A 16058-nucleotide genomic window follows, 5' to 3' on the forward strand; every position below is an offset into this window, starting at 1 on the left:
TATATGCTACCAGTGTGCTGATTAATCATCTCCAACATTAATCACTGTCATCAGTTATCACTGGAAGATGACTGCCAAACAGTCTACACTATTATCATTCCATCACTTTTCTACAGATCAATTTAGTACAAAAGATTAATTGTACACAGTCATGAGGACTGCAACACCAAACCTAAATAAAGAGGCAGAGCTTTTATAATATAGAAAATCATGAATTTTCCTTTCACATCCCTTCAGTACTTGATTTATTGATTTGATAAAGCCCTGTGTTTTACAATGAATACATTTCACAAAGGTGCATTTTAAATAAAAAGGCTGACTACAGTTTATAACTTAACCACTTTCTTTCTTGTGTGCTAGATGGAATAGGAAAGAGACAGGTCATGGTGTTTTATATTTTTAGGTAAATGTATTAGCTCAGTATCTTTTTTGTCAATTTCAAAACATGAATTTAACCATATGATTATTTAATTTCTCATGTGATTTTAATATTCCCTATTGTCTTACTATTGGGCATATTAAAATATGTATGCCTAATATGTGCTAATATACTATAATATGTATATAGAATATCTTTGAGTTATTTGAAAAATTAATAATTGTGGAGCTTTTCCCTCAAAATTGGAATATTCATACTTTTTGTTTTCTACTCCAAATAGCAGAAATACATACTTTTGATATTAGTTTTATCTTCAGAAAATCAAATTTCTGCATTCCCTCCTCTCCCAAAACCATTGCTTATTTAAATTATGTAATTTGAAAGATCTTAATTATGAGTAGGGACGCTTTTAATGTTCAAAGATGCTGATACTCAGGGTATTAATGCAGTCTTTCAGCTGCAGAATTTTAGTTGTGGTTTTGAACCCCTAAGTTTTAAGAGCATATCAGTGTTAAAACTTTTTTCTAATTGAAAATCATCTTTATTTATGAAAAATCAATATTATTCCTGTGATATGAAATAGTTTTCCAAATAAAAAACTAATTCTTAAGTGTAACATTTTAGTTATTGTTCATTTCCACCAAACCTGTTGACTACTTATGGTATTGGCTACTTTCAAGCAGGAATTAAAATGAGCATTTTTTGCTTTTCTATAAAGAAATTTTGTTACATTTGAAAATTAAAATGCATGTCTCTTCTTCTCTACTAAATTAAAACCTGTTACATTTCTCAGTGTAAAAACAGTGGCAGTACAGGCAGTTTAGTGGAACTGAACTTTGCAGACTTTGCTTTTTTATGAGACTGATTTGTTTCTGGATGAGAAACCCATAAAAATTAAATGTATGCTACCTGTTTTTAAGCTAGCTTAGCTATATAGTTTTGTTTGATAAGGAATTGATTAGGTCAGACTGTTAAACCATTTAATTTGGCATGTACATTGTGTGTGATAAAAGGAATCCAACTGTGAATTTGAGTGTATTAAATAATCTTCAAGAAGTTCCACAAAGAACATTTGAATGCCTTGAAACTTGTAATAACGCATGTTTGTTCCAAACACATTTGCTTTGCCTAGGTTTTGCCCATCAGGTTGAAGAAATGCTAATCTTGTTGCATTCAGCAGCTGGGTTTTTGCAATATTCTTTTCCTTCTCCTAGGGGTTAATTAGCCTTCTTTCAAAACGTGGCCTATTTAACTGTAGATCCGCATGATTCAGGCAGAGCTGGCTGTACAAAGCAGAACCATGAACAGGCGGGTGGGTCCAACTGCTTAATTAGCCAGAATAAAAAGGTCCTTTGTCAAACAAGCATCTGTTGCTCTTGACACACCTGACAGCCACATTAGGCAAGGATGACTAGACTGAAATTGTGCATGTCTCTCCTGCAAGAGTATACAGCTCCTTTACATATGGGCTGCATCATGCACAAACTGCAGGGGCTTATTTAACTTATCAAAATGGATTAATGTGACTATTTGTGGCTGATAAACAAGTATCACTTGAAAGGAGTCTGTGGAGGAACTAAACTAACCAAATTACTCCCAAACATAAACAACACACCACAAACCACTGCTGTGTGAAAGAGAACACCTCAAATGTATACACAAACCTTCATGCCGAGTGTAAGACGAAGCTTACAAATGAGACTTGTAAAGAAAATACCCCCATGTGATGATCCTTACTTTGCAAAAATGCTGGAAAATTACCAGAATAGTCGAATGTGTCTATGGGTTTTTTAAAAAAAAATTAGCAAAATTTGGCAGGAGGGTTATACTCCTCAAACATGCTTTAAAGATTCTGATTGAGCTCTCAGATCAGGTCTTCAGAATTAATCAGTTGAAGTGTTTCTGAACAAAAAAAAAAGTAGATTTAAAAAAATGTTTTCAGTCGAGAGAGAGAATGATTTCTCATTCTGGTGTTTTGGGAGGAAGGTTGGCCATTCATGGTTGTTAAAAATAGAAATGCCAAGAATTGAGAATCCCAGAGACTGCTCTTGGGACTGTCTTTAGCTTTCGTGTGGATGCCCTCTCAGTATGTTACTGCAAAGCAGGGAACACATTGATTAACATCATGGGTTTTAGATTCGGACAAATCTAGTTTTATTTTACTCTGTGCGCCTTATTAACTAATGTGGCTTTTTAGCCAGTTGTTTCATCTATTCATGCCTTAGTTTTTTCAGTATGGGAATTTTCTGAAGATTAAATGAAGAAGATATTTCAGCTACTTAGCATATTGCTGGCACTTGACAAAGGACTTGTTCCATGAAACACCTATTAATGGCTATGATATGTAGGGATTGTCTCTGATTCTCTCAAGCTATGACACATTGGCAAAGAGAGACTTTTCCCTCAAAGTTGAGGAAGACAACAAAATCAGAGGATGGAGTTGTTCCAGTTGAGGAAAAATGGAAATAAAACCTAGAGACTTATTTTTTATCAATAAACATGACCTTGTAATTTAGAAACCCAGCTTACTACACTGGATAGTAAGCGGTAATTTGGGAGTAGACAGGTGTTCTGGGATAGTTATCTGTTGTCCTGAATTTTATGTGACAATTTTCATGTGATAAGTACATAGAACCAGAGGTTGGAAATACATTTACCTGTGACACTCCAGGTTCTGTGAGTTACTGCTTTCTGTCCATCTTAATTTTCTTACTGTGTGTTCTATGAAGATTGAGTCTGTTAAGTAATTGAAACTTTTGGAAGTTACTCTGAAAGTTAACTGGTGTGCTGTTTGTTTTTAAACCCTTCACTTCAATATGAGCAACACCTATTAAGAAACTCAAAAATTGTAGTGTGGCATTTATTTTAGTGCAGACGCTTTAGTGTTATATCCAAACCGCCTTTTCCTACTAAGTAGCTCTTTCTCTTTAAGTGATTTAACATCTCCGAGCCTTTGTTGACTCGTACTAAAATACGACTGATTTTTCCAATCACACATTTCTTTTAGTAAAATAGTCAAAGCTTGTATATTTTCTGCATGAAAGAAGTGAGTCCGTATATATGTTATCAGAACTGTCTTAAACCCAAGGAAAGAAATATTCTGCTTCCGTCTGAATTGATAGCATTAGTTTGCCGTTCATTTCCCCAGCATATCATGGACCCCAAAGCCTGGAGAGACCACAAAAGTGAATACACACAATCATTTCAGTGATTTGTCTATAAAACTATAACATGGCCTTGCCTTGTATAGAAACATTCATTTTTCAAGGGAATTTGCAGATTATTTTTTTGATTTGTTTTTGTCTGTGGGCCACACCAGGCTGTACTCAAGGCTTAATCCTGGATCTGTACTAAGGGATCATTTCTGGCATTCTTGGGATACTATATTGGCCCTAGGGATTGAACCTGAGTCGGCCATATGCAGTACAAGTACTATACCCATTGTACTTTCTCTCTGTCCTGGGAATCTGAAAATTCTTAGTGGAATGTCATCTAATTATAAAGTGTTGGCAATTAATAATTTAAAATTCTGTTCACTCTGACTGAAAACCAATTGCTAGCTTAACATTGTCTATTGGTGAGCAGTTCCCAAATCTATGCTTTTAAATCTTTCTTTAGTGAGACCCTCTTCAGATCTTTACTAAGAGTTGTTAGGAATTGCTTTAAAAGTGTATTTAGTTTTTATGGGGGCAGGAGATATAGTACAATGGGGAGGGGATGTACCTTGCACGTGGCTTTCTTGCTTTCAATCCCTGGCACCGCATATGGTTTCCCAAGCCCATCCAAGTGAAATAAGCCCTAAACCCTCGCCCATTTTGTTTTTAAATAAATGGTATTCTGTCTACATTTTAGTATATCTTTATTTACAGAAGTAGATGGCAAAGTATGAGTCATCAGATACCAAAAAAAAAAAAGGATATGAGGACTGGTCTGTAATATACTCTATGGACATGAAACAGTGTCAGTGTTTCTCTTTAATTTTAATGAGAGCCTTTGATGAAGTTCTCAGCTTGCACTGTGAAAAACGTTTTGATTTCAATTCTAAGAAACTCATCCACCTTTGGCTGAGCAGCTTAAGCAAGAAGCCATATATGGCACCCCTCTATTATTCATCTGTACACTAATCAACAAAGGCTAACTGCCGTATTGGAGGTAGAAAGTCTAAGGAAACCTCACTAATGAAGATACTGTTTCTGTTACCTATGCTGAGGCATCACTGCACTCCCACTAATAGCTTCTCTGGTGTAGCACAAATGTCACCGATAATCTATAACTATACAGTGAGTCAAAGGACACCGGCTTTGCTGTTGGTGTATGTGTGTTTAGGGTATTTTGACTTATCTGCAAGAGAAAAAATGGAGAGAGGCATAGCTAATGTTTCCTCATCCACAAAATTTGAGAACCGTTCAACACCAGCAAGCTTAATTAGACAAGTTTTCTATAATGAGTATTGCTATTCTCAAATATATTTCAGGCATACCTAAAAACAGTATCTCAGTTTTAGTCCAAAGTGGTGTGCATGTGTAGAGTCTGTATGTTAGAGATCGGTGCTAGGTTTTGGATTTCTTTTTTTTAAATTTTAATTGAGCCACTCTTTGGGAGCTTTTACATAGAAATGTGGGTTTTCTGTTCTAGAAAACGGGAATAACTGGCTGCTATAGATTAGTTTTCTTCAAATTCACCATTTCCTGGAGTGGAACACTAACTGACCCTACCCACAGTCATCACCACTTTCCTTTTATTTTTGAAGTCCCTAGTTTTACATAACGTATTGTACCAGAAGTTTCTCATCCGCAGATGGAAATTAAATCATACCAATTACATTCTGTTGTTGCATGGATTAATTTATGAATTAACATTTTGAAAATTATCATCATGCTAAACACCCAACCAGTACTCTTTGTTACTGCTATATTGTTTGTATGTGCTAAGGTTTATTCTGTTGCTTTAGAGTTTTGACTGACATTAGAATAAGAATACTCAGGAATGTCAGTATCAAGGTCTTGAGAGAAAAAGAGTACAGATTCATTGTGAAAAAAGACCTGTCCCATCTACTCCTATCATCTTCAGTAAATCATCACTTCCCACCCTTTTGGCTAAGATCAAGTGTAATATCTGTTCATCTTGCGCAAGTCTTTTAATCTCTTAGGCTTTCGTTTTCTCATTTATGAAATGAGAAGAGTAAATTAGATGTCTCCACTGATCCATTTCTCAAATTGAATGAGACGATATAAAAGGTTTTGGGTGGGAAATAGAAGAGGTCATGCTGTCACAAAAAGATTCTGAGAAGGGTTAATTTTCTACTTGAAAGAACTGAATACTCTTTAAGAATTTTCTCCGGGAAAAGTAATGCTCACCATACTGGTTCCAATTTTAAACCATATTGCAGTGTTTTTCTCAATTAAATATTATTCCTCCTTCCCCAGAAGAGGAAATCAGAATTCTCGTCCTTGCTTCAAAGCAAAGAAGTTAATATACGTTGTATTGACTGTATCAGTAGCAAAAATAGTATGTCAGGGCTTTGAGTTCTTAGAAGCCACTTCCTTGTTAGAATATACACTGCAAAGTTTGATCTTGTGTTGGTAGAAGAGAGCTTAAATGTGCCATATTAAATTGTGAACAAGAGAATCAGATTTCATGTCTTTGTTAAAAAGTTATATAATAGTGACCGTTCCCATCTTTTTAAAATCTTAAGCATTATTATTTTTACCTATATTTCTGTAACAATGTAATGATTTTACTATCACATATTATCATGGGAAGAGAAAAATAACTGAGCCCGATCATTAGACTAAGTTTTGAAGGGTATATCAGTTACCCTCCAATATCCATTAGGACTTAAATACACTTTTTAAAATGTCATTGAATAGAAAATTAGAAAGTCGGAAAGGACCATGGAAATACTTTTGCATCCCTCTAGTGGCATTCTGCTGTGATTAAAAGGTATCTAGAAAATACTGCTTGAAATTTATATCCTGGCAAGGTTTGTATTCTGAGAACTGAATATTTTGACATAATTTTGTAAATGTGGTGAAACTGTCTATAATTGATGAGTGCTAAGAAAGGTAGATTTCAGTGAAGTTCAACCTTCACAGCCTCAAGATAAGAATTCTAGAACCATGGGAATCGAAATGTAGTTCAAAGGTTATGTTCATGGGGCTGGAGAGATAGCACAGTGGGTAGGGCGTTTGCCCTGCACGCGGCCGACCCGGGTTTGATTCCCAGCATCCCATATGGTCCCCTGAGCACCGCTCAGAGTAACTCCTGAGTGCAGAGCCAGGAGTAACCCCTGTGCATCGCCAGGTGTGTCCCAAAAGGAAAAAGAAAAAAAACAAAGGTTATGTTCACTTGCTTTGTGTGCCAGAGTTCTAGGTTCAGTTTACAGGCACCATGTGATCCCTAAAGTGGTTCCTGAGCATCAGTCGGTTTGGCAGAAAAACAGGAAGGAAGGGGAAAAAGAGAGGGAGAAGGAGAGGAAAGACTTACTCCTAGTTGTGATTTAAGGAAATACTGCTAAGTAATTTTCAGTAATTCTTTTAGAAACACGCACAGACTATTGTGACAGTAAGCTCGGTTAAGAGTTACTCTTTGAGTTGAAAGTTAGTCTATATATGGGTTATTAAGAACAAATGATGCATCTGGTGATGCAAGGGGAATATTTAAGACTTAATTTCTATTTTAATGTATTTCAGAGACCATCATGCAAACATCAGAGACTGGGTCGGACACAGGTTCGACAGTGACTTTACAAACATCTGTGGCTAGTCAAGCAGCAGTGCCGACCCAGGTGGTCCAGCAAGTACCAGTACAACAACAGGTAAGAAACTGCTTCTCTCAGAGAAGGTACCGTGACATCTGTCTAACTGAATTTCTAATAGAGCTGTGTCCAGAGATGATTTGGGTGATTTTTTTTTCTGGACCAATGAGTAGGTACTAAGACAGATTTAGTTTAGTTTAGTTTTTTAATGAACTCGGTGATTCTTATGCATCTCATTGATGTACTAGGGTTGTGTGTGTGTGTGTGTGTGTGTGTGTGTGTGTGTGTGTGTGTGTGTTAAGCTCTAGAAATAGAAGATGAGTGTTTAAGAAGAGTATTTGTTTCTGATCAACCATCCTAAATAGGTTTTTTCTTCTTACTACAACTCCCATTCTTTATCAGAACATTTCCTCAACATTAAAATGCCAGCAATCATATTTTCATATCCTCATGGTACTGTTTGACAGTTGCATCCTATTTGGATTTGTGTTCTGAGATTGAGTATTATGACAATCTTGGACTATAGTTTGTAATTTTCATGGCTCATGGAAGTACTTCCTGATGAAGAATAATGCACATACAGTATAGATAGGAATTTTTGCCTTTGAATTATCATAAAATGTGCCTGGTGGACATTATGGTGACTGATAACAGTTTTGTTTGTTTGTTGGGGAGCCATACCTGGATGATGTGGTCAGGGCTTACTCCTTGCTCTTCACTCAGGGATTACTCTTGATAGGCTCTGGGGACCAAATGGGATGCTGGGTACTTAACCCAGGTCAGCTATGTGTAAGATAAGTATCCTACCCACTGTATTAACGCTCCAGCCCCAGATGATTAGTGCAGTTTAATGAAAACGAAGTTTTCTTAAAAGTCTGGAGATCTGACTCATCTTTCCAAGAAAACTGAGAATGAATTTATCATCACATATTTACTACAGGGGCTTATTCATAAAACACTTGGCTTGTTTTGGAAGGATCCTGATAAAATTATGCTATTCATGCCAATTATAGTTCTACATGTGGATTGTGAACACATTGGCCTATAATTTTTCTTCTAAATGGCAAGAAAATGAGTGAGAAGGATCATGTCATAAAGCAGTTATCTTTAGGTGTGAGATTTGCCTGTAATTTCCCAGTATCAAGAAAAAAATCAGTAGCAAATATTGCTCTTGAAATTATAAATAAGTAATTAAGAAAAACAAAGAAACTCAGAAGAGAAAAGTAGAATAGGAGGAGAATATGCTAAGATTTCAGAAAAGGATTTTTAGTCTCTGTAAGTAAATATATCAAAAAATTGGTTCATAGTTACGTTTTGAACTTTTCTTGATTTTGACGTATGCGCACACACACACACACACACACACACACACACACACACACACACACACAGCTTCTCCTTGCCATCCCATACTTGTGGTTTATTATGTTAAATTACATGGAATTGTGATCTATAGCAATTTTAAGCTTTTATCTCCTAGTCACATTTTTTTTTTCTTGGTGTTCTAGGGCCACACCCTGTGGTGTGAAGGGCTTACTTCTGTTTCCGATCTCTGTGTTCAGTCCTGGTGGGGCTCGGGGGATCATACGCAATGCCAAGGCTTAAAAAAAGACCCAAACTGAAGATATTTAGAATGACATATTTTCAGTTTTCTAAAATTTCATGATGACTTATCTTGATAGGTGCGTGTTTCATATTTTGTGCTGGAAACTTGAGGCCCTTTTCATTCTGAACATTCAATTCTAGAAAACCTTTAGTTTTTAGGTTTTTTTTAGTTTTCATTTTTGATTGTCTCCACTTTTATTTTTCTCTTTTTCACTTTTTTGACTCTTTTGTTCTGAGGCGAAATTCATGTTTCAGTGGTAATATTTTTCATTTCTGTTTTAAGAGTTTTTAAAAATTGCCTACATATTTCCTTTTGCTTCCTGATTTTACTCCTGATCATATAAATTCCCAATTATATCTCTCTAAAGATATTAATTTGGTTTAAGTTGTTGAAATTTTCTGATCTTTGGATAAGGTGACCTTTTAGGCTGCTTTGTATTCTTTTTTCTCTTTTATTTAGAAGATTTTCTCAGATGTTCAAGTGTTTACCTATATTTTGAAACAGGGAAGTAAGGTCAGGTGTGTTGATAAGCAGTAAAGCACAGTCTTGCACATATATGAGGTCTTAGATCAGTTCCTGGTCCTGCAGTGGCCCAGTGGCCATGAGTACTGCCTGGTGTGATCCTTGTCACATGTACAAAAAGGCTAGAGCAATAGCACAGTGGGTAGGGCCTTTGCCTTGCACGCGCCGACCCGGGTTCAATTCCTCCGCCCCTCTCGGAGAGCCCGGCAAGCTACCAAGAGTATCTCGTCCACACAGCAGAACTGGCAAGCTACCCGTGAAGTGTTCGATATGCCAAAAACAGTAACAACAAGTCTCACAATTTGTTGTGCGACGTTACTGGTGCCCACTCGAGCAAATCGATGAACAACGGGAGGACAGTGCTACAGTGCTACAGCAATAAAAAACTGATTTGAATGTCTGAGTGGACCTTGTTCACTTTTATAAGTGCCATATAGACTGTTAAATTGAGCACCCTCTGATACTCAGTATTTATATTTTCCTTCATGGACTGATCATTTTTTAAAACCATTTTTGTTTAATTACTGATATTTACGTTACAGCTACTCATACTTCTTATAGGTAGATCATTCTGACACCACGGCCACCAACAGAGAGAACCCCCTCCACTAGTATACCAAGGATGCCTCTCCCCCACTCCCCCATGTAAGCTCAGTGCTGCTGACCAAAGTCTTCAGTTTCAATGACTGAGCATTTGCTGTTCCTTTAACCAAGATTCTTTTTAATCTCATATCTGGGATAGATGTCTCTCTTTCTCTCTTTTTCTCTCTCAGTTGTGAGGTAGTGGCATCTACACACGTAGGTAAATAGAGCTAAACTCTTAGAATTCCCCAATATTGTAAGTCAGTGATAAGTTGAGAAAGGAATTTTTTTCAAAACTTGTATCTTCTTTAGAGGTGTATTTGCTTGAGCGGGCCCAGTAACGTCTCCATTGGAGACTTTGTTGTTACTGAGTCTGGCATATCAAATACTCTCGGTAGCTTGCCGGGCTCTCCGAGAAGGGCGGAGGAATCAATCTCGGGTTGGCCATGTTGGCTGCGTGCAAGGCAAACGCCCTACCGCTGTGCTATCAGGATTTTTTTTTAGAGGTGTATAAGTTTAAAAATTAATATTATGAATAATTTAATGCTGATTAAGATGTAGTGCATTTTAAGAGTCACATTAAATAGATAAATCCTACAAATGTAAAATTTTGTAAGAGTGAAGAAGTTAAGAAAAATTTAAGGGGAGAATCTGAATAGCCCTACAGTAGATGTATAAAAGTGTGTTTTATCCTAAGAAAGGGATATTGACTTTGTGTTAGAAAATATTGTATTATAGATATGCTTAAATGTCTGCATTAATAAGAATTATAATAGGAGTATCTATTGATATAAAAAGCACCTGATCAGATATATAACTGTAGCACTGTAGCACTGTCCTCCCATTGTTCATCGATTTGCTTGAGCGGGCCCATTGCGAGACTTGTTGTTACTGTGTTTGGCATATCGAATACATCACGGTTAGCTTGCCAGGCTTTGCCGTGCGGGCGAGATACTCTCGGTAGCTTGCCGGGCTCTCCGAGAGGGGTGGAGGAATCAAATTCGGGTCGGCCGTGTGGCCTGCGTGCAAGGCCCTGTCTGCTGTGCTATCGCTCCAGCCCCAGATATATAATATTCAATATAAATGAAATGTTGATTCATTATTGTGCTAATAATTATTCATTATTAGCAGGATAGGAGTAAATAACCTTTCTTAATCTAGAAGAGGGCAACAATTAGCGCCAGGAGTGAATGCCATACTCAATACCTAGTGCTTAGGAAATTGTCTTTCCTTTTAAAGAAGCTTCTTTAATGCTTTTTGCAAGCCTGGTTTTAAGGTATGAATTCCCTAAACTGTTACCTGTCCCAGAAGCTCTTTATCACTCAAATCTGAATTTTAATCTAGCTGGATAGAGTATTCTTGGTGTTCAGATCATTACATTTTTATACTATGTCTCTCTACTCTTTTCTGGCTCATAAGGTGTCATTTGATAGAACTGCTGTGAATTTTATGGGTTTTCCTTTTCTAATGTAAGTTCCTTTTTTGATCTTACTGATTTCAATATTCTGTATCTATCTGTGGGTTTTGTCATTTTGAATACAATGTGCCTGGGCAAGTCTATTTTCGCTGGTACCCGTTAGGCCTCTTGAATCTGGGTACCTGTATCCTTCTAATATGGGAAATTTTTATCTCTGATTTCTTTAACGATTGTATCTATATAAAATTTGCCTTCCTGTTCTTCAGAACTCCAGTGATTCTAATATTGTTCCTTCTGAACTCATCCCCTATTTCTAGGTATGCTAATCATTTCATTTCAGGTTATTTTCCACTTTTAGTTGTTTTCTGTTTCCACTATATTTTCTTGGGGTTCCTTGATTTTTTTCTTTAGCTGCTGTCAACTTGCTGCTCATGACTTCCATTTTTTTTTTCTTTCAAGTACGATACTCTAAGGGCTGGAGCGATCGCACAGCGGTAGGGCGTTTGCCTTGCACGCAGCCAACATGGCCAACCCGAGTTCGATTCCTCCGCCCCTCTCCGAGAGCCCAAGAAGCTACCGAGAGTATCTCGCCCGCACGAGATATGCCAAACACAGTAACAACAAAGTCTCCAATGGAGACGTTACTGGGCCCGCTCGAGCAAATCGACGATCAACGGGAGGGCCTTTACCTTTACCTTTATGATACTCTATATATCATTTCTGCCTGTAGTTTTTTCATTACTCCGTACTTTCTTGTGCTTTGCTGACTACCTGTGCCATCATTCCTTTGAGTTCACCAAACATCCCCACAATGGTGTAACTAAAGTCAACGTCTGCAGATTGACTGAGCCGGTTGGTGCTGGTTGACCCATCTGTATTAGTCACCATTTTCTGAGTTGGTGGTCTCCTACGCATCTTCCCCTTTGGGTTTGCTGTGCCCCTGCTGTGCTGAGTATGAATCTATGCAGACAGCCCTCCTGGGGCTCTCCGAGGAATTAGGCTAGAATTTGCTCTTTGCCTTGCCTGCCGGTCTTCACCCAGTGATAGGAAGCATAACTGGGAGCAGTGCAACATTTTATGAGGAGCCCTTGTGCAGCTGTGCATGTGGCTGCACACTGGAGGTAAGGAGCGAGGGAATGTGGACCTGTCGAGATGTTGAGTTCAGGTACTGAGCGTGCAGATTGTTCAGCCAGGCATTGTGTGGCCATGAGTAGAAGTTCAGGAGCTGTAGAGCCGAGTCTGTTGAAGTTGTGAATGGTGGGTGTCACGAATCCTATTTTTTAATGAATGCTTTTCCACTTTTCAGGTTGTTGGGAGCTGATTTCTGAAGAGAGTCGGCTATTTCTTAATAATTTACTTAATATTCCTATTTTTAAAAATATGCTATTACTGGTACTTGTTTTCCTCAGTGCAGAGTTTGAACGAAAACATAAAAATAAACTTTCAGGAAAACTAGAGAAAAAGCAGGTTACCTCATCTCCTGAAGTCTGTCGAGGGGATATGATTGCTTCTTAACTAAAAATTGATTTTTATTTTATTTTAAAACACACCCATTTAAAATTTAAACAGCTGGGAGTAAACCTTGAGCACCACCAAATGTGCCCACCTCCACTCCCAAAAAAGTTAAAGTGCTACAGGGAATGAAAAACCTCTATCACCGACCATAAACGAAAGATCACAGATTCATTCATATACACGCTATATTCACTTTCTCATGAAAATTTATCTCAAGAACACTTGGAGCACACTTTGGAAAGCATAGTACTATGCTGCGTAGCTCATTCCTCATAGAAATGTTTTTCACTTCCTCAAAGTTGACCCTTTTAGGACATTCAAGATGTCCTATATATTATTAAGGCAGTATATTATGTCCCCTTACACCAAGAAAAGAAATTGAAGATTTTTATTTTATTTTTTGTCAGAAGAATTTTATTCACATAGGGGGTTTGTGTGATGTTTTCCCTGAAGTCCTTCCAGACTTGAATTCCTTTCTTCCTCTTTTATTTCTTTCTGGCATTATTTTTTCCCACTAGAACTGTTATATTTGAAGCTCCCCAGTGCATTCTGTCTAAATGGATGTACATTGTCTATAACTGATAAGATTTGTGTTATAATAATTTCTTGCTTTCTATAGTCCTGCTGGCACGGAACCTTGCATTCAGACAGGTAGTGAGTGAAGAGCCGAGCCAGTGTATTGATGAGTACTGAAGGCAGGTTCTTCAGGTGTTTGGGTCTGACCTTGTCTGAGCCAGGTGCTGTTTGCTTCTTTACCGACAAAATGGCGTGTCAGATTTCGGATGGGAGAATGTTGGGAACAACATATCCATCCTGTGGGAATTGGTATGTCGGCAAGTGGACATGGCTATCGAAGATATACGAGTAGAAGTCATGGATAATCTTCTCCATTGCCCTTTTGGAAGATGTGATGGATCCATCAGGACACCGGAGGGCAGTCATCTTGGTCTTCTAGTTGGCGAAGGACAGGCGGGCATTGCAAATGCTTTTCCCGGCTTCTGCCACATCTGCCAGCACTGCTGCTCTTCTCTGTTTGAGGTCTTCCTTGATCACTTCTCTGCACTGCTTTGCAAGCTCAGACATTCATTTACGGTTGCTTGAGGCTTGTGCCAAGCCACATTGGCAAATGAGCTCAAGAGTTTTCGAAGACAGGTGTAATTTGTTGGCTATCTCTCTCTTGGCGTTCCTCGTACAATCATGGAGGTGCTGAACCAGTCGATCGTATTCCTCCTCAATGTTGTCAACAACGGCATCTTCCCATGTTGCAGCAATAGTGCCAAAGAGCTCCCAGTTGGTGGTTGTGCTGGGAGTTCTCTTTTTGAACGTTGCAGCCCTTTCTCATGCTCCGTGAAGTAGAATTTTGCATGAAGGAGATGGTGGTCACATCCTTTTTGGAATTTTGGGACAACAACGACACTGGTCAGGCAAAACCGTCGATTGAATATGATGTGGTCAGTTTCATTGTGGAACCGTCCACCGGGAGACTCCCATGTCCAACGTTTAAATTCGGCCTTCTGGAACTGTGAGTTACCATGGATGGTCTTGGTCGACATGATGAACTCAGTCTCTCACCCTGTTCATTCCATTCTAGGCCATGGGTCCCGATGTGGAATGCTTCGGCTGATCTTCTCTGTCCTATCTTGACATTAAAATCACCGACAATGATTTTGTAGAAGTTGTGGTCTTCTTTATAGAACTTCTCCATCTCTATATAGAACTTCGCGATTTCTCCATCATAATTGGATGTTGGTGCATAGACAACAAAGATAGAAACTGCTGGCAGTGAGCCACATCTATTCAAGTGTTATCATCCAATTTGAGTTATTAGGCATTTGAATGAGTCAGTGCTCATGGCCAAGTTTTTGTTGACAAGGACAGCAACACCATTGATGCCTCTTTTGTCACATGTTCCAAAGAAGAGTTCTTCTCCAGTGTCGAAAACGGCATGATGTGATTGATACCTTCTCGGCTCCGTCAGACCAGTGATGTCATACTTAATCTTTCGCACTTGTACCATCAGGTCCTCGATGGATGCATCTGATGCCAGCATACATGCATTGAAAGTACAGACAGTCATTTTTGTCCTTCTTTGTTTTGGCATCCTAGTTCGACCTTGAGATTTTATCAGGCTCTTCTTCTGTCCCAAAGGAAAACCAGCAGGACTACTATTGTACAAGAAGGGAGACATCCACAACATTGGCAACTATTGCCCGATCTGCCTGTTGTCTGTCGTCTACAAGCTGTTCACTTGAGTCATCCTGAATAGGATTGGCAAACACTAGATGAAGGACAACCATGCGAGCAAGCTGGGTTCCAAAAAGGATTCAGCATGATGAACCATATCCACATGATAACCAAGCACATTGAAGTTTCTCGGGAGTTCAAGATGCTGCTCTGTCTAACGTTCATTGATTTAAAGAAGGGCTTTGATTCTGTTGAGATGGAAGCAGTCATCGAAGCCCTAGCCAAACAGGGCGTTCAAATTCAATACATCAGGATCCTCCGTGAGCTGCCTTGTGGATTCACTACCAGGATCTCACCATTCTACAGGGAGGTGATCATTGACATCAAAAGAAGGGTTTGGCAGGGTGATACCATTTCACCGAAACTCTTCAGTGCCACCCTCGAGAATGTCACTGAAATGGGAAGAAATGGGAGTGAAGATAGACGGTTGGCAACTACACCACCTTGCTTCGCTGATGATATCATTCTAGTAACACCAAACATTAGCCAAGTGGCACAAATGCTGGCCAACTTTGACCCTGAGTGTGGAAAGGTCAGACTACAGCTGAATCTCACGAAGACACTGTTTATGAGAAACGATCTCTTTCCTGACGTTCCATTGGTTCTCAACATAATGAACATCTCTGAATGCAACAGTTATGTATACATAGGTCAAGAAGTCAACATGACGAATGATCTGGCACCTGAGTTGAGCAGGAGGAAGAGAGTGGCTTGGAATGCCTTCAAGAGCTGTCCAAGAAATAGCTAAGAGGATGAAGAACCTCTGGCTCCAGCCACATCTCTTTGATTCCACTGTTCTTCCTGCAGTATTATACGCCTCGGAGACCTGGGCCCTACAAAAACAGGATGAGAACACTATTCGGGACTCCCAAAGAGGATTCGAAAGAGCTATGGTTGGAGTATCATGCTTCACTCAAATGAGAGAAATAATTCGGAGTTCTGACCTCCATCGATGGTCAAGAATCAAGGACGCTATCTCATTGCCAAGTCGTCAAAAATCAGATGGGCTGGACACGTAATGAGATTTGGAGATGAC

The 16058-nt window shown here is 38.7% G+C and overlaps 1 protein-coding gene across 4 annotated transcripts in view; it reads left to right on the plus strand.

The window, feature by feature from the left end:
• Window positions 1-16058, plus strand: part of RFX3 (regulatory factor X3) — a 317169-nt gene that overhangs the window by 128491 nt on the left and 172620 nt on the right. For all 4 annotated transcript variants that reach the window (XM_056106892.1, XM_056106894.1, XM_056106891.1 and 1 more), the window contains one exon: window positions 7072-7196. In XM_056106892.1, the coding sequence (XP_055962867.1) occupies window positions 7072-7196 (125 nt within the window). The remainder of the gene's footprint in view (window positions 1-7071; window positions 7197-16058) is intronic.

The sequence above is a fragment of the Sorex fumeus genome, unplaced genomic scaffold (genome assembly GCF_029834395.1).
Source record: "Sorex fumeus unplaced genomic scaffold, SorFum_2.1 ptg000149l, whole genome shotgun sequence".
NCBI lineage: Eukaryota > Metazoa > Chordata > Mammalia > Eulipotyphla > Soricidae > Sorex > Sorex fumeus.